The sequence below is a fragment of the Prionailurus viverrinus genome, chromosome A2 (genome assembly GCF_022837055.1).
Source record: "Prionailurus viverrinus isolate Anna chromosome A2, UM_Priviv_1.0, whole genome shotgun sequence".
In the NCBI taxonomy this organism is placed as follows: domain Eukaryota; kingdom Metazoa; phylum Chordata; class Mammalia; order Carnivora; family Felidae; genus Prionailurus; species Prionailurus viverrinus.
In genome coordinates, this window is record NC_062562.1 from 8,767,474 (window position 1) to 8,785,824 (window position 18,351).

The 18,351-nt window shown below is 57.4% G+C and overlaps 2 protein-coding genes across 10 annotated transcripts in view; one reads left to right on the forward strand and one right to left on the reverse strand.

The window, feature by feature from the left end:
• The window catches only part of BRME1 (break repair meiotic recombinase recruitment factor 1), a 35,193-nt gene that overhangs the window by 1,161 nt on the left and 15,681 nt on the right, over positions 1–18,351 (reverse strand). The window contains exons 7-10 of one of the 9 annotated variants that reach the window (XM_047850529.1): positions 17,055–17,165; positions 16,724–16,812; positions 14,612–14,704; positions 9,345–10,777 (exon numbers count right to left, since the gene is read on the reverse strand). In XM_047850529.1, the coding sequence (XP_047706485.1) occupies positions 10,771–10,777; positions 14,612–14,704; positions 16,724–16,812; positions 17,055–17,165 (300 nt within the window). In that variant the 3' untranslated portion in view covers positions 9,345–10,770. The other 8 variants (XM_047850526.1, XM_047850527.1, XM_047850525.1 and 5 more) reach the window with 8 other exon arrangements.
• On the forward strand, positions 8,727–11,744 carry NANOS3 (nanos C2HC-type zinc finger 3). Its single transcript, XM_047850534.1, has 2 exons — positions 8,727–9,564; positions 11,484–11,744. Exons 1-2 carry the CDS (start codon positions 9,069–9,071, stop codon positions 11,549–11,551), a joined length of 564 nt encoding a protein of 187 aa, XP_047706490.1. The 5' UTR covers positions 8,727–9,068; the 3' UTR covers positions 11,552–11,744.

The following is an 18,351-nucleotide window of genomic DNA, read 5'->3' on the forward strand; positions in this document are numbered from 1 at the left end:
GATGGTCAGAGGTACATGTGTCCCCAAATATCCCTGTATTTACTGTGTTCTTATGGACCCCTGCGCCCTGGGGACCTGTCTGGGGTTTTTTTTGTGTGGCTATGACTGTTGGTTTTATGAATTCTAGCATGCCTCTGCCCTTTGTACATGAGTCATTGCGCATATATTTGTGTGTCTGTGAACTTTGTGTGTCTGTGTGTGTCCCTGAGACTGTGTGTGCCTGGCATATCTCTATAGATGTGTTCTATTCTGTGTGTATATCCATGTGTGTTGGGGTATTGTGTTTCCAGGTGTTCCCATGACTGCACCTGGTGGGTGGGGAGGTATGTTGGTTCTCTGTGTATCCCTGTATGTCTGTGTATCTTGTGTGTGCTCTTGTCTCCCTGGGCTTGTGTGTTCTGTGGCCATCCCTTCGAGGTGAGTCTGTGTATGTGCCCGTTTGGTATTCTCTGTGCATGCCCCTGGGCTCCTCTCTACCTATATTTCAGTTCTGAACAATCCTGTCCTGTGGAAGCGATGTGTCTGTATTTTGCATGTGTCTGTGTGCTCCCTGGGCCTATTTGTGTAGCTCAGTTTTATGAACATCCTCGTGTGGCCGGTGCCCCGGTGTCCCCGCGTGTCCTGACATCCCCTCCTGCGGGTATGTGTATCTGGAAACCCCTTGCACACCCTTCCCTGTGTTTGTGGTCCGCGTGCCTTTGTGCGCGTGTGCTCCCCGTGCGCCTTTGAGGTCTACGTGCGTCTGGGTCCCTGCGTGTGCCCGCTCGCGCCCCCGTGTCCCCCGCGCGGGCCCCGGGAGCTGCGTCCTGACGCCCCATGGGTATCCCGCGTGCGTCCCGGTGCGCCTGGCGGGAGGCCTCGGGGCACACACGGTCGCCGCCGGACCCACCGCCCGGCAAGGCGCGGGGAGGAGGGAGGGGGCGGCGGCAGCGGCGGGGAGCGCGGGCACGTCACCGAGACAGACAGGCGGGCGGGCGGGAGGCGGCGGCCGCGGGTTCGAGCCGGCGCCGGAGCCCCGCGGCCCCCTCCCCCGGCCCGTGGCCTGGCCCCCCCCCCCCCCCCGCCCAGCCCGGGAGCCGCCGAAATGCAATTTCCCGTGCAGGCGCCTCGGCTCAGGGGGCTTTTCCGGGCGGGTTTGGAAAGAAGAGGGGCGACGCGGCCGCGGCCCAAAACGAGGTGAGCGCGGGCGCCAGGCGGGCGGGGGCGCCGCCCGCGGGGAGGGGGCGCGGCGGGGCGGGGCGGCGGCGGAACCCGGCTGCGGCCCCCTCGCGCACCTGCTCGCGGCCCGGGGGCCGGCGCCCTGGCCTCTGCAGCCCGGCCCTCCATTGTTGCGGAGGCTGGAGAAGGGGGGCGGGGAGGCCCCGGCGGCATCTCTGCATCTCGCCTTCCCCGAGAAGGGGAGCCGGGGAGACCAGACGCCCTAAAGAGGACAGGCCCTCAAGTACCCGAGGCTGGGCCGCCGAGGGGGAGGGCAGGCCGAGATGCCCCCGCCGGGAGGGGCTGCATGATGGGGGGCGTAGGGGCAGCGGTGCCTGGGCCGCCCGACACCTGACCACGGGGAGGCCCCGGGGCCGGGCGGTGGCGAGCTTTGTTCTTGGGGGCGCAGAGCGGGTGGGGGCCTCCGATATCCAGGGCTGGGAGAAGCTCAGGTCCGGCGCACGCGTTCGGGAAGGCGCCCCCGGCCAAGTTCACGGGCGCGCGGGCCTGCGCGGGCCCTGCGGAGACCGATCCAGGCGCGATTCGGGAGGCGGGGGGGGGGGGGGGGGGGGCATAGGGCCTGGCTGTGGCCGTGGCCCCGTGGCTGCAGCGACGCCGCCTGCAGGAGCCCTGGCGCCCTCCGCGGGCTCCCCGCCGGCCTGTCATTACCTGCGGAGGCTGCAGGGTATTTACTGGGGCCAAGGTTTACTAACAGGAACACGCCCTCCAAAACTGGCCGAAGAAGGGAAAAATGGCCCAGAATCCCACTGCCGGGGAGCCTTTTTAAAGCGACAGGACCCCTTTCACAGGGACTTCGCCCTGGTGGGCATGCTGAGGGTGGGGGGATGAAGGGCTCTTATTGGCTGATAGGAGCTGAGAAGTGCCCCCCATCTCCTTTCCCACCCATCCCCCTGCCCTGGACTACTCACAGATACATTTACGGAGCCACAGTTAGATATTCCCAAATCCCTGATGAAGTCTCCCAATCCACACGTTATACGTGGACATACATCATCCCTATTGTTACTCCCATCACCTGCGGGAACAGTCATCCGCACACTCGCACACACAGTCACTCACGATAACACTGCCACGTGGGCACACACATCACCCGCGATGACGAGGACGCGCAGGGCTGACAGCTGGAAAACATTGCTACACTGAAAAATGCAGCCATCGCCGACAGTGGCCGCAGTGTAGGCACCGCCTTGCCTAAAACGTGGACATTCACACAGTTCTCTACTGCACGCGCACACACACCCGGATGCTCAGTGTTGCACGGGCACCCGCAGGCTGTCACCCAGGGTAACCATGACTACCGCAAATACTTAACCCCCCCCCCCCCCACGTACTGATAGATACCACCATCCATAAGAACTGGAGCAGACACACGTACACGATGTAGACATCCATGTGCCAGCCCAAGCAAGGATCTGCAGTCCCCCAGATGACTGGACACACCCACACAGCTGGTATGAGGCCTGTGTGGACACTGACATCAGGCCATCATAATCGTGACGTACACACGTACAGATCCCCAGTAACACAGCTGCACGTGAGGACACACGGTGGCCCATGGTAAGACTGACCTCCTAGACCCCCATTATGACACCGTCACCCACAGACATGGGAACCCTTCAGCAGTACCTACACCTATAGTCACCTACCCTAACACTTGATTATACACCTCGACACCCACGGTACCAACACACAGACAGAATAACACACGCGCAATGGCCCACAGACCCACGGGAAAATGACAGAGGGACAAGCAGAAATCTACAGTCACCTGGATGTAAAGCCAACACTTGTTTATTGAGCATCTGTTATGTACCGGGCACTGTTCTAGCACTGGGATGCAAGAGATCAAAATCCCTGTCCTCCTGGAGCTGACATTTTAGTGAGGGCGGTCGGGGGGCACCATGATCAGATGACACACAGACTACAGTCACCCCCAGTGACACTGACAGACGACAGACACCCACACACGCTGGCTCACAAGTCGACCTGCAGTTACTCACAATTAGCCTGACACACACCCACAGTCATACTGACATCCACACACAAACAGAAGCCCACGGGAGTGCCGACACTTGTGCCGACACAAAGACACCACTGGCGTAGACAGCCACCCACTACAGCACACGCCCACCTGGATATACAGACACCCACAGAACCCCCCGAATAGCCCAGCAGAGTAGCTAGGAGCCCAAGCCCACTGCAGACCCCCCAGTTACAGGTCCACTGGTAGCTGCTGCCCGAGTTTTGGCAGGCACAGTCCACCCTGACCCAGACCCAGGGTCACCCTGCACCATGAACCTCACTAGAAGTGTCTGAATTTCCCATCGACCTGCCTAGGCCCCTCCCCCTCCCCACCCCCCACCCCCACCCTAGCCCCGGAGAAGCTGGACCCTTCTGCCTCCTCCATCTCTGGCCCCGTATCTGGTAGCCTTGGGATAGAAGCCCAGGGTCCCAGCCCACTGGCTGCCCCCAGGTCTTGATGGGACAGATGAGCCCCTTGGCTGAGGACCCTGTGTGAAAGGGCGGGCAGGTGGAGAGGAAGCCATGGGGAGGGCAGGTGGGAACCTGAGAGGTCATGGAGGTATCAGGGAGATGAGGAGTCCCCTTCCCCCCAGTCTACACAGCCTGGGCCATCGATGGGACTCCACTTGGGGACCTCCAAGTGCACTTTTGCTACACACTCCATAATGGGCTCTGTCGGCCAGGCCATGACCAGCTCCTCCTGCACGTGCCCCACCAGGGTCTATCCACACACACAAGGGCACACACACAGGGACACGTGCACACTGGAGCAAATACGGGGTCGTGCAACCAGGAACACTCGCATGGACATACACAGAGGGGCGCACAAAGACGTGCCGGCTGCCAGACACCCTCTGGAAGCCCTGTACCTCTGACCTCGTGCCCCTGGCCCCTGTTCTTCAGCTTGACAGACCTGCCTCCTTCCGTCTCTACCCATCTGGTTCTGTTGGGACCTCTCACCTCCAACTCTGACCCCCAGACCCATGCCAGCTGCCTTGCCTTGCCCTCCTGGAGCTCAGGGTGAGGGTGGGTGTGGGGGCAGGTCAGTGTGGTTTTGGGATGGCTCCCCTCACCCATCACTCCCAACCCCCTGCCTAGACAGATCCTCCCAGTTGGGATGGGAGCTGGGGGGGCGGGGAGGGGTGCTGTCCCAAGGACTAAGGAACAGGAAGAGGGAGAATGAGGGCTAAAATGGCCCTGAAAAGTCCTCCTTCCTTGCATCAGGGTCTGGGGTTGGGGTAGGAAACAGCCCCCCATCTTCACTCTGCTGGGCTTCAAAGTCAGATAGGGGGATGCCTGGGTGGCTCAGTCCATTGAACTCAGTCCATTTTTTTTTAACGTTTTACTTATTTTTGAAAGAGAGAGAGAGACAGAATATGAGCAGGGGAGGGGCAGGGGGCAGGGAGGGGGTCGGGGGACACAAAAGCTGTGAAGCAGGCTCCAGGCTTTGAGCTGTCAGCACAGAGCCAGACAACGGGGCTCAAACTCACTAACCATGAGATCATGACCTCAGCTGAAGTCGGACACTTAACTTTCTGAGCCACCCAGGGATCCCTGAGCATCTGACTCTTGATTTCCGCTCAGGTCATGATCCCAAGGTTGGGAGATGGAGCCCTGTGTTGGGCTCTGTGCTGGGCGTGGAGGCTGCTTAAGATTATCTCTTTCTCCCTCTGCCCCCTCCCTCGTGCAAGCTCGCTCTCTCTCTCTCTCTCTCTCTGTCAAAAAAAAAAAAAAAAAAAAAAAAATCAGATGGAAGCCCAGTTGGCCCTTCAGAAAGCCGTAGGACGCTTGATGGGAGGAACGGTCAGCTTCCGCTCTCCCACCTCCCCAAGGGCCCCAAGTCCAGAGAGTGAGATGCAGACAGAGCAGAGCCAACCCTTACCAAGGGCCAGACCCAGACTTGGAGGGGATAGGCTAACAGATCAGATGTAAACAGGCAGACGCACACAGGCAGACCCAGACAGCAACAGACAGGAGCACACACAGAGCAGGAGATCCAGACAAATACTGGCCCATGAGGGGCACAGTCAGACCCAGACAGACACCAAGGGCACGGGCAGAAGCCTGCACTGACCACCATGGACAGAGAGACAGGCAGACCCAGGGTAAGCCCCAGGCAACCCCTTCTCCATAGGGCCTATAGGGGCTTTGGGTTTCCTCCCACCCTTTCCTTTGGCTGGAAACCCTGCCTTCCTACCTGGGCTCTGACCCTCCGGACCAGGCACCCTCTGATGGTCCTTAACTTGTCTTGGAGACAACCCCTTTAGGGACTTCCCTCTTTGGTAGGTCAAGGTCAGAGTCCTCAAGGAATCAAGTCAGAGAGGAGACACAGAAGGAAAAGGGTGTCTTGAGGAGTCTCCCCACCATTGTGCCCAGTACCTTATGCCAGGTGACCCCTCATTCTAGCTCCATAGTCATCGTCACAAACAAAGCTTCTGAGGAACCTGGGTGAGTTCTGTTCCAAACTCTTAGAGCCTCACCATCCTCATCGATAAAATGGGTATCCTAATAATAGTGGTGTAGGTAAAGCATTATTATTATAAACTTCCCTTCCTGAACCATGCTTCTCCCCCATAGTTTTAGGCATTCTGTTCTTTAGGACCTTGATTTTCACTGCAGGAGACCCCACATGGCTGTCTCAGAAGGGCCTAGATATCCTGAGCCTGGTAAAGGGGGGCCCTCAAACTATCCCCAGAATGGGGCCCTTTTGGCTGGATTGATGGGTGGTGGGGGAGGGCTCCCTACTCTGAACTCCAGTCTGGTGTGGGAACGTGGCTGGATCCCTGGCCAAGGTCAAGAATGTGGGCTCTAGGGAAGGGGCTTCATGAAGTAGGGGAATTTCACAGGAGCGAGCATTTCCAGGATCCCCTCCCAGGGCTTCCTGTTTGGGGACAGGTCCTACAGGGGCAGAACTTAAGGACCGTGGGCTTCAAGGGGGTGGCCTTGGGGCCTCTGTAGGGACGGGGTTATGGGGGTCTAGGCAGGCTGACTTTAGAGGCGGGACTGAGGGGTGGGGCTTAGTGGCCTTGGGTGCTCCTGAAGCTGGAATATGGGGGTGCCAGAGGGGTGGGTTCAGAGGGCGGGGTGTGGAGGCAGGACTTAGAGGATGTGGGCTCTTTGAAGATTGGCTTTGAAGGTGGTTTTATGACGGATGACTTTGGGGGTGGGCTTTAGAGGACGGGTCCCGGGAACTGGCCATAGGAGTGTGGGCTTTCAGAGTCAGGCTTTAGGGAGGGGCCGGGGTGGGTGCAAGGGTCTCTGGGGGCTGGCTCTGGGTAGGGATCTGGCACCTGGCTTGGAGAGTTGTGCTGGCTCCGTCCACCTCTGACAAGGGGCGTTTTGGGGTTAACTTAAGCTCAGCACACTTGGGATCCCTGACCCCCTCAGTATTTCCCAGTAAACTGAGAAGGGACTGGACATCTGAAGGCCTCTCCCCAGGCAGTCCCCAGACCCCGGTTGGAGGTGGCTTTTCCTGAGACTGCGCATGGAAGGTTGGGGTGGGGGACCTTGAGGGGGTGGGAGCCCAAATCTGTGGGCCCCTGGAGGGAGGGACTGGGAATGGGGAGGGGGCAGCATCTTGGTGCAGTTGGGAGTCTGAGCAGGGATTTGACTGATGCCTACTTTGAAGTCCCAGGGTGAGCGACCCTGTACCCCCACATCAAGGGGGCAGATGGCCAGGGGGGTCTCTCCTCTAGTCCTCAGGATTCTCCGCTGTCAGGTGGACCAAGTGGCCCTACTGCTAGCCCCAAATTTGCAAAGAGGAACAACCCCCTGGGGTTGTTGTGATTCATAAACAATCTTGCCTTGCTGGGAACACAGTGAAGCTCACAGAAGGTATTACATTGTATTAAAATGACTTGTTTATCGCTGTTGCATCAATGTCCTGGGGCAATAACCGTCTGGCAGCCAGACCTCTTGGGGCCACTAGGAATCCCTCCTTTGCCTCTCACTAGCAGTGGGTGCCCTTTGGCCTCAGTCTCCCAACTGACAAATACGAGTCCTCTGCACCTTCCAGGACCGTTTTGAGGATGATTTGAGTAGATGCGCCGAGAAACAAGCCCACTACCCAGTATTGCTGCCTCTATGTAGCAAAGCCTACGTAAATATCTACAGTTATTATTTATATTTATCTTGTGCTTTTTCCAGGTCCTGGAGCAGACAGGTCCTGCTTGCTGAATTACTGAGTTAATAGGTCCCTCACCCCCTCCAGTCTCTCCTGCCCCGACCCCACTGTCCAGTCCTGTCCCCCCTGGAGAAGTTGCCAAGGGTTTGGGGGAACATTCAACCTGTCGGTGAGTTTGGGCAGCTCAGGCAAACCATCGACCGTTGAGTGGACCCCGAGGCCTGGAACTGCCATCCACCCATCATGACCCCTGCCTTCTATATCTGGAGGGCCGGGGTAGCTCCCAGATCCAGCCTGGGCATCCCCTCCTTTAGGCCACAGCGAAGGTCACAATCAACATTCATTGTTGTCGGTGGGTTGTGAGGACGGAGGCCAGACCCACCGAGGGATGAATGTCACTGTGGCTGGGCCGGACACAGCCTGAGGGGAAGGGACAAGACCCACTCACGCGATGCCCTGACCTCAGCTCCTCACCCCTTGGGGAGGGCTGGCATCTGGGATCCTTATGGACACAGGCCTGATTTGGGGAATAAATCCAGGGGAGTGGGGGGAGTTGGAAGGCACTTGGAAAACCTTTCTGACGGGATAGTGAGCCCTGTTTCCAGAGGACTCAGGACTAGGATTTCTTGAACGAGTCAGTCAACCAATGAATGGGGTGGGCAGGCAGCAGAGCCCCTCCTCTCTGTGTCTAGGTCCTGGGCCCAGCACCCACAGACCTCTGCTTTACCTGTGGTTGCCCCTTAGCACCTTGGTGCCTGCTCATCCCTTCATCTGCCGAGTCTCTGCCCCACCTGGGTACCTCTTGAGGGTCTCATTTGAGGGAGTGGGTGGGGATTGAGGTGCTGGGGGGACCCCCCTCCATTAACCCAGCCTGTGCCTCTGCTGCCCCCATAATGTTTTCTCACTTCCTGTCCACCCCAGGGCCAGCACCTAGCCTTAGGGGCTATGGTAACTGGATGGGGGAGACTGGCTTTTGTGTTGTCTTTGTGCAAAGTATGGGCAGGTGGCCTCATACCTCAGGGTGTTCATCCAGGGAAGTGGTTCCACTGAAATAGGTGTGAAAGCTCCCTGAGGGACTCCTGAGCTGGGGGGTCTTGATCCTTGGCCTTCCCCACGAACCAGGCACCATCCCCCTTCCAGAGACAGCCAGAGCATCAGCAGCTCCCCACCTTCCCCAAAGAGCCCAGGGGCACCCGGCCCCTCCCCCAGCCCAGGGGAAGGAAGACACAAGTTACTAAGTTACTGACTACATCGGTGCTTGTCTTTGGGGTGGGGCTTCCCCCTCCCCTCCCCGTCTCCCTGTGGGGGCAGGACTGGCTGGCCTCACAGGCCTCCAAGAGGGGTAGGCAGGGGTAGCCCTCCCCATGCCCCTCTGTGTGGGGGGTGGCTCCCAACTGTGGGTGCCCCCTGCAGCCTGTGTCCTGTCACTCCCCATCACCCCCAGCCCACCTAGAGACCATGTATCCCCTGGCAGGTGCCTTTATGGGGGAGCGGCAGCAAGCCCCCCTGTGACAATAAGGAACCTCCCATGGCCTGCTCCTCCCCCTTCACACTCCCTTGGAGGTATAAGGAGGGAACTGACAGCCCAGACTCCTAGGCTCCACAGAGGGGAAGGGAGGGGCAGAGGAAGGGTTAGAAAGCGGAGCTCTGGGCAGGCAAGGCTTCTTCTCTCTGCCCCTCTCCCTGGCGCACACGCTGCCCAGCTATGGGAACCTTCAACCTATGGACGGATTACCTGGGTTTGGCACGCCTGGTCGGGGCTCTGCGTGGGGAAGGGGAGCCTGAGACCAGGCTGGATCCCCAGCCACAGCCAGCTCCAGGACCTGGGGGTCAGAGGCCCAGCCCGGAATCTTCAGCAGCTCCTGAACGCCTGTGCTCTTTCTGCAAACACAACGGCGAGTCCCGGGCCATCTACCAGTCCCATGTGCTCAAGGATGAGGCCGGCCGGGTGCTGTGTCCCATCCTTCGTGACTACGTGTGCCCTCAGTGCGGCGCTACGCGTGAGCGTGCCCACACCCGTCGTTTCTGCCCGCTCACTGGCCAGGGCTACACCTCCGTCTACAGCTATACCACCCGCAACTCAGCTGGCAAGAGGGTATCCCGGCCTGATAAGGCGAGGATGCAGGACTCGGGGCATCGCAGAGGAGGAGCAGCAGGCGCGGGAGCAGCAGGCGCGGGAGCAGCGGCGGCGGCCTGTGCAGGTGGCTGGGGAGATCCGCTGTGGAGGGGACCTGCCCCAGGCTGTGGCTGAGTCCTTCGGGGCCTCTATGAAGTGGGGTTAGCCCAAGCACCCACTTTAGAGGGGCGGGGGGAGATGATCTGTGTAGAAACTTTAGAACAATATTCTAGAGTGTTGCCCAATGTGAGTAAACTGGGGCTGGGATTAACTTGTGGCCTGGGCAAGACTCTCCCTCTTTGGGCCCATGTGGGAAGTGCCTTCTTTTCCAGGCATGGGGTGATCTGTCAGGGAGGCTGTGGGGACTAGTAGTGGGATCTGCAGTTAGGTATAGCAGGGGCTCCAGTCCTGCTTGGCACTTAGGAGCTGTGTGGCCTGAGAGAAGTTCTCAGCGTCTCTGAACCCTGGCTGCTTCATGCTCCTCCTTTGTTCACTCTTTCGCCAAATAGCTTGGGTGTCTGTTTTGTGCTGAGTGCTGGGCTGGGTCAGCGATGTGAAAATGTAGATGGGAGAGCGGCATTTCAGAGAGTGTGATGAGTGCTGAATGGGAGAGTCTTGGAGGAAGCACCTGGATCCGGATGGAGGGGTCCAGGAGGGCTTCCTGGGGGAAGTGACTTTTGAAAGTCTAATTCAGTTTAATGGAGTGCTGAGAAGTGTGGCCCAGGCATTGGAGTTTGTTCAGGAACCCAGTGAAGTTAATGTATCTGGGACAGAATGCGTGTGCATGTATGGTGGAAGAGGTGTCAGAGACTTGGGGGAACAGCACAAAAGCCTTATAAATCTTGGACTTGGGTACTAGGGAGCCACGGAAGGGGCAAGACCAGGTCTGCATGTTAACAGTATGTTGGACCGTGGTAGACTGGACTGTCGGGACAGATTTCAGAGTGTTAGAAGGCAAGAAGGAGGCTGGTCCTCCAGGCAAAGGTGTCAAGGCAGCAAGGAGGGAGAGACCCAGCATCCAGGGAAACGTCAGGTTGTGTGTGGATCAGCTCAGGAGGGCAGCGGGGGCATAAGTTTATGAAAGCTTTGGCTGAAGCCTCCCTGAGGTCTAAACTGGCCCCACACTGCCTGGCTCACTGCCTGGATTCCATTTCTGCAGGTCTGGGTGGGGCCTGAGCACCTGCATTTCTAACGAGCTCCCAGCCAGGCAGGAAGGCCAGGGACCAGGCAGGCCGCAGGCTTGGTGTAGTTTGAGTTTACGTGGCAGCAGTTATTACAGATGCGAAGGGCCTCAGCTCCTGTGGGGTTTTAAAACAAATCGTTTTAGCAACTTTAATTGCTTTTGCGGAAGATGGCTAACAGAAGAGGCAGGTCTGACTGGGCCATGTTGTTGCCCATTTGGGTGCCCGATGTGGGTATAGCCTCTTCCATCAGAGTGTGAGCTCCTTGAGGGAAATGACTGGGCGGGACCATCTCACCCTCACCCCCAGAAGCTGTGCAGGGAACATTTGTCCAAAGAGATGAGTCCCTCCAGGAGAAGGCCATATTCCCCAAGAGATGAAGTGAAGTCCATCTGGGAAATGGGGGAAGCCGAGGGTACATAGAAATGATGGCCTCAGAATTTGCTTTTTTTCCCTTCTTAAGTGGGAGGGAATAGGAAAACTCCCCAGGTTTGGAGGGTGGGGTGGAGCAGCCCTCACCGCAATACTGGCAGAAAGGCCAGCCTCCTGTAACATTCTGGGTGTAACAAATGTGGAGTCCCAGAGCCCTGCAGCCGCAAGGGGGCAGCGCAGCCAGCCAGAGTGGGAGTTTCTGGGCTTTGTATCCAGCTCTGGGTCCCACCCTGGGCTGTCCTGATCTGGCGGTCACAGGGATGCTATTCCAGGAGCGGCCCCCAGGTGGCGCCAGAGCCCTGGCAGCCTTGAAGTTTGAACCAGGACTTTGAGAGCCTTGAATCATACCCTATTACCGTTTTTCTCCTTCCCTCCGCTTTTTAAAATCCAGGTTCCAAAGGTGCTGGGAAGTCTTCTGGACCTTCACCCTCTTCCTGCTGTCCCTCCACTTCTACCTAGGAGACTGGTGCAGGGAGGATGGAGATGCTGCCTTCCCCTGGGTGTGGGGACCCAAGCTCGATGGAAGATGTATTTTGGGGAAGGTCCACTTTGCAAGGACCTGCCCCTGGGCCCTTCCCCCAGCCTGGAGGCCTGGCTAAGAGAGCAGGGCCTGGGAGCACAGCTGAAAGAGCACCCCCATGAGGAAGGAGGTGGCCGTCAGTCACCCTGGCCCTCCCTCCCCAGCACTGGCCACCCACTCAGCACTCAATAAATGCTTATGAATGGATCAGCGTCAGACGAGGCCAGGTCTTGGGACAAGGTAGTGTGAACAGCTCCAGAGGGGATGGGGCACCTCTTTTCTATTCTCACTGCATCTTTCAGCCCCCACATGTTACTCTGACCCCCACTTTCCCCAACTGTTATTTGGATTTTGGATCATCCTAGAGCGCTGGGGTGAGCTTGCTTTATGCTGAGAAATGGGAGTGGGCACCACAGGGTGACAGCCCAGCACCTGAGCACGGCACTTGCTGCCCAGTTAGCACCCTGAAGCCATTTCTGTGATGTTTGGTATTTTTGAACTCCCTTCCAGCCATCTCTCACACACTGACATGCCAAATGGGCAGAATCCTCCACCCTGGAGGTGGAGGCTTGATAGGAGACTGTCCCTCCCCCTCCTCCCCAAATCATCCTGACCAAGGAGGCCCTCAGTGAATGTTTAGGTCATCACAGATGTCCTAGCAACCAAGGCCATGAAGTCACATGCCAGACCCTTCAGAACAGGGAAGAACTTCTTGAGGGGGTTGGCAAAGAATGGGAATATGTCCTGGGGGGTTGGGCCAGCCAAGGCCTTGGGCAGAAGGCATCATGGCTTTGGCTCTGCTTGGGCAGGGGAGGGAGAGCCATCCCTACAAGGTAGTGTGATCCAGTTCTCCTGGGGCAAAGGCTGAGCTTGTGGGAATCCCCACTCCCTGTCTGCTCCCCTGGCCTCCAGAGGGCAGCAGGTGGCAAGTGTCTGTCTAAATTCTTCCCCCAAGCCAAGGGCTGGCCTGGGGTCTGGGGTTCCATCCCTAGCTCACACGGTCTCCCAGAGTTGGGTGGAAGCGGGATTTGGATTTTGCAGGTCCCCTCTGGCCCTTGGCTTTTGGACGTGGACCAGGACCCGAGGCCACCCAGGAGGAGGGCTGGGGATGGGAGACAGTCTTTGAGGACAGCCTGGTCCCTCTCCTTGGAGAGGGGAGGGAAGGAGGAGAAAGAAGACCCAGAGGAAGGCTCCTTAGCAGCCCCAAGAGTTTCAAACTGCGTTAGGGGACACAACATCCCAGTCACCCCCAGCTGCTTGTAAGTGCTCATTGTATAGGCCAGAGCTGCTGGCACTTGAGACCCAGGGTACCAGGAGAAGGGGCATGTCCAGGCAGGTTCAAGGAAGAAGCTGCACATCCAGCCAGGAGAAGGGGGACCATGACCCACCTTGCTCTCCTCCAGCATAGGGTTTCCTGGGGTCTAAGAAGGCAGTAGGAGGGGATCTCTGCCTTGACTATAGGAAATGGGTGCAGGAGTCACAGGTCAGAGGACTAATGAAGTCTCCAGTCTGGTCAACCTTTTGGTGACCAATTTAATTGAAGCATCGTGTTCTGTAAAATGGGTTGGACAGCAGCACCTGCAGACACTAGCTGTGTTTGTATCAGTAACAATCCCCCAGCACTGCCTCCTTCCAGTCTGGGGCCTAGAAGCAGCTTTTTCCTTGGGGGATGGGTAAGGCCATCTGAGCTCTCAAAGTGAACCTACCAACTCCGCAGTTGGGTGATCAACTATGATGTCTCAGTGGGCTTGTTGCCCCACAGATACGGGGGTGTGTGTGTGCTTGGATGTGTACACACACATGGACACACAGCCACCCACTCCTGGAGACTGACACACTTAGCATCTTGTGGGGACCCCTTGATTCACAGGCCCCGGCAGTGGCCCAACCTGCCTTCCTGGGGAGGATGAGAAGTAAAAGGAGAAAGAGGTGGTTAGGGAGGTTTGTGGGCAAAACATAAGGAACTGAAAATGCCTCAAACCCCAAACAACAGGTCACAGATCCACACTAGGGAATCATTTATTAATGCTCTAACCAGAACAAATAAAATGGAAATCTGGAGAAAAACAAAGGTACTGCCAACAAAGGGAACCCTTTTCTCCTCCAGGAAAGAAACAAATTCTGAACCTCCCATAACCTGAGCTAAAGAACTGAAATTTGCAAATCCAGATAAACATCCGGGCAGCTCTAGGCCCTGCTCAGAGCAGCTGGCTTTCTGAATGTTGGGGGCACGGTCAGCTTCCAGCCTCCTGCCTCTGGCCTTTGCTGCAGCCCCAGGGAGGAGCAGGTCCCCTCCCGTACCAACTCCCAAGGGAGGCTATTGACTGAGGCCTGGCCTCCTGTGTTTCCCATGGAAAGCTGACTTCTGGGTAGGCTGAGGGAAGGTTTCTGGGGCCCACTGGGGAAACGCTGGAGCATCTTCTAGGGTAAACCAGGGGGCACACACGGCCTGCAGGCTTTCTGGGGTCTGCTGAGGGATTGTTTCCAGCTGTTTGGCAGGAGTACCAGGCACTTCTGGGGGCCAGCGCAGAGGAAACATGCATAGGCACTGTGAGCTTGCACACAAGTGTGTGCACAGGGCGCTCCTGAGGTGGTCTGGAAGTAATCTACAAATCCCTCCAGGATCGCTCCCCTGGAGGGAGATTCCCAGCTCCCTTTGATGTGTAGGGTGCCGGCGCTTTCCCTGCTGGCCTTGCCTTCCTGTAGTTGAGGCGCCTGAAAGCCTCCAGGTCCCGGTGGGTGCTCATGATCAGCCGGCTGCAGGAAGTGCCAGCAGGAGCTGTGCTCCACCAGACGTCTGTGCGAGGACCCCACCTCTCATTCGGACACAAGTGGCTGCTCACTCTCCCACACAAGCTCACACACCTACACACTCACGGATCATGGACACGCACACAGGCAGATGCTGGCACTGGGCCCTCCCCACCACCCTCCAAGGCCCTGTCCCCTCTGCCACCCCTCCCACCCCACTCATCCATGGATCCCTGCCCAATGCTTACTTCAGGTTGGAGAGCTCAACGACAAGGCCACGCACGGTGTCTGTTGCGTCCTCCATCCTGGCAGCTTCGCAAGCTTTGATCCCTACACATGTCCTGGGGGGGAAGGGAGGGATGACATGAAGCCTGACCTCACTGGACAGCTCTGTCAAAGTCTGTTCTGGGGGCTTTTGCTGGGTCTTCTCTGGATGTTAATACCTTTTACAGATACAAAGCCACCACAGGCAGAGCCCTCATGGCCAACCTGGCTAGCTGTACCATGAGAAGCACACTCAGAATCCAGCCGCCTCCCCTCCACCTTGGTCCTTGTCTGGACAGCTGCCACAGCCTCCCTGGCCGCCAGTTCCTGCCCCTACAGCCTGTCCCCCATTCAGTGCTGGGGTGGGGTGGGCTGTGAAAATGGAAACCGGGTCGGGCCCAGTGCCCCTCCCTGCAGCCCTGCACCATCTGCCAGCACCTCCAGACCCCATCCCCTCATTCTCATTCCCTTCCCCCCTGTTCCAGCCACACTGAATTCCTGGCTGTTCCCTGAGCACTTCTTAGGGCCCTGGAATGTTCTTTCCCAAATATCTCCTCCTGGTGGGGGGAGGGGGCCTTCTCTGATCACCACTGTAAATTTTTAACCCCTTCCTCACAGTCTTTTTCTCAACACTTCACCATCTGACTAATTTGCTGGTCTCTCACCCTCCCACCCCCACCAGATGGAAGTTTTGTGTTTTGTCCCACACGGCCTCCCCCATGCCCAGAGCAATTCCTGGAAGAGCTGGCACTGGATGGCATTAGTATCTGAAGGGTAGATGCACCACAGCACCCACTGTATCTAACACATGTGGCCTGCGGGTGTGGGCAGTGGGCTGCCCTCCGGGACTCGAGCCAACAGCTGTTCCTAAATCCTCCCACACCCCAGCTTAGCAGTGTCTGCCGGGCTGTCACTGTGGGAACTCCAGTTCTGCCCCACCCGCTTCGGTCACCCTGAGCTGGCTTGCCTTAGCCTCTGCACGTCCCACTCAGCCACAGGCCACTGAACCAGACCCATGACCTGCCTGGGGCTTCCAGTCATCCATGTGGGTCATATCAGAGGCCACTGGAGATTCACAACATGAATCTCTCTCCTCTTTGCTCAAGCAATAGTAAGGCCACTTTGACTAAACTGCCACTGATCCCCTTGCAGTGTGTGTGTGTGTGTGTGTGTGTGTGTGTGTGTGTGGCAACAAGTGGTACAACAGGTACTATTTACAGACGTTATGCATGGGTAAGAGGTGGGAACGTGGCCACCTCTATCCTGAGGATAAGGGGGAGGAGGAGAAAAAGGAAGGAGACAAATTCTGCCAAGGGCTGTGTCTCTCACCCCTCCTCCACACTTGCCAGCCAGAAACAGAAACTTGGCCATGAATAATCGATAAGCTGCAGCCTCTGCAGAGAGGCCAGTTCAAGTACAAGGTAACAGGAGAGGGCTGGCTCAGTGTTAGCGCCTGGCAGGGTGGGGAGAAAGGACACAAAGGGAGGTGATGGGACTGTGAAAGGCTCTGGGGTAGAGACAGAGGACCCCCCCCAACACACACACACACACACACACACACACACACACACACACACTCCATGGCCTGCAGGAGGGAGAAAGTGGCCTGCCTTAGGGCACAGAGCCAAGTGAGGAGATGGGACCAGTCAGGGACCCTGGAGGTCCAGAAGGTGCCAGAGTGGGGACAGACTCCAAGGTCACATGGGCCAACGGTTCTCAGCCCTGTCTGGGTCCTCTTCCCCTCTAGAGATTTAGAGAAAGCTCTAGAACCTCTCTCCACAAAAAGTACATGGTACGTCACAACAGCCCATGGACCTGGGGGCACCTTCCCAGGGGTTCTGGGAAGAGACTGTGGTTTGTCTGTAGATCGATGATCACGATTTTTCCACTCATGGGGATCAGGGGACACGCACAGTTTGAAAGATGGGGGTTGGCTCCCTTACTGAGGCCCATCCAGGGCAAGGCAGGCCTATGGTGAGGGAGAGTGTGGGAAGCGCCAGTGCCAGGAAAGCAGTGACGTTTTCCCCTCCCAGGCACTTAGGGACAACCGGTACTGGGGCAAGGGTCCTGGGTCAGCCTCCCCCCATCATGTCTACCTCAGCTGGAAGTCAGTGAGGGGGCCTCCATCAGCATGTAGGCTTGTGCCAGGCCAACAAGAGTCCAGCCTGCTCCCCAGAGGAAACAACTGTGAAGAGAGAGCACACCTATGAATGACCTAGCTGTGAGCCCTGCACAGGGAAGGGTCATGCAGGGGACCTCTCGGTTCCTCCGGGCCATGTCAGGGACACAGAGGCAGAGAATCCTGCAGAACAGTGGTATAGGGAAGGGACAGGATGCTGTAACAGCTAGACCCGGGGGCCGCCAGCCCTGGCTGCTCTCCCCACCTCCCCATTCCAAAAGAGCAGACAGGGCAATGTGGGGCCTGACCCTGGTGTCCCCTGCCGGGCCTGTGCTTTCTGAAGGGCTGATCTGTGCTGGCAGATGGCTCTGTCTCTGATGGCTGAGGTGTAGCACTGTCTCCTGCTCATCCTGCAGTATCTGGAAAGATACAGAGAAGACCCCCAGTAATGGTGACTGGGGCGAGGTGGGCATCTGGTGTTGAGGGGAAGAGGTCAGCCAGGTTTCATGTCAGGGGGAGATTTTGCAAATACATTTTAAGGGAAAATTTATAATTAATAGGGGAGAAAGCCAGATAACCCTGAGAAGCTTAAGTTTCTAAATGTCAACGGTGGTTTAACTTTCATGGAAAATGTCAGGCTCAATCATGGAGGTGACATATGTCCCTCTGAAAAGAGGCAAAGAGGCTGGGGCAGAGTGGCCGGCCCAGGGCCTCTTCTGGGGGGACCAAAGTCCTAGAGTAAGATGGGACCCATTCCAAAAGACATCCTTTCAGAGCCGAGCCCCTCTCTCCTGACAGCAGTGGGGGATGGGATGAAGGGTTTGAGCTACAGCTTACAGCTGCAAATGTCCCTGAATCCCAAGGAACAGACGTGAAGAGCTGCTTGTAGCCCAGCGGCTCTCACCAGGGAGGATCACCCCTAGGCACTTCACGCTGGTCGGCACACTTTGGTACTGGGGAAGGTGCTACGGGCGTGCTGTGGGTAGAGGTCAGGAGGGCCACTCAGCACCCTACAGTGCACAGGACGGCCTCACCACACAGAACTATCTGGGGCCAAATGCCAGCAGTGCCGAGTTGGGAAGCCCGTCCAGTTATCTCCCAGGCATCTGGTTGACTTTCACGTAAGTGACTCTGTGGCTTAAAATACAACTTGGCATCACATGTTCACTCAACTCACTGTGCTGTTCTTGGCCATGAGGAATATTCTCCCTCCTGACAGGTACTACTGCCTCCACCAGGGTTCTGTGAATGTTTGACACAGTGAGGGCAGTTCTCCTCCAGAATGTGCTGGAGGCCACCACTCTAGGACCCAAGAGGGACTTGGAATCAGCTTTTTTTAAGTGACTTACGTGGCAGTGGCCTACAGAGGCCCCAGTGTCTCTGTGGGGAGTGTTACATCCTAAGGGAGCTACTATGAGAAGAAAACACCATAGTTTCCTGTGAGGAGACCTGGGTTTGAAACTGCTCTGTCATTGCTGTGTAACCTCTGGGACACCCCGAGTTGCCTCCTCCGAAGCAGTGCCCATGGCTGTGCCACCGTGAGGGACAGTGGGCAGGCGGCTGCTGCCACTCTCTCCATCTACCTGCACTCTATTCCCAAGTGTG

What these genes read in the sequence shown, in the direction of transcription:
- NANOS3 (XM_047850534.1), top strand. Translation starts at nt 9,069, where the DNA reads ATGGGAACCTTCAACCTATGGACGGATTACCTGGGTTTGGCACGCCTG. An exon ending in AGCGGCGGCGGCCTGTGCAG is followed by an intron (nt 9,565 to 11,483) that starts GTGGCTGGGGAG and finishes TTTAAAATCCAG; the next exon opens with GTTCCAAAGGTGCTGGGAAG.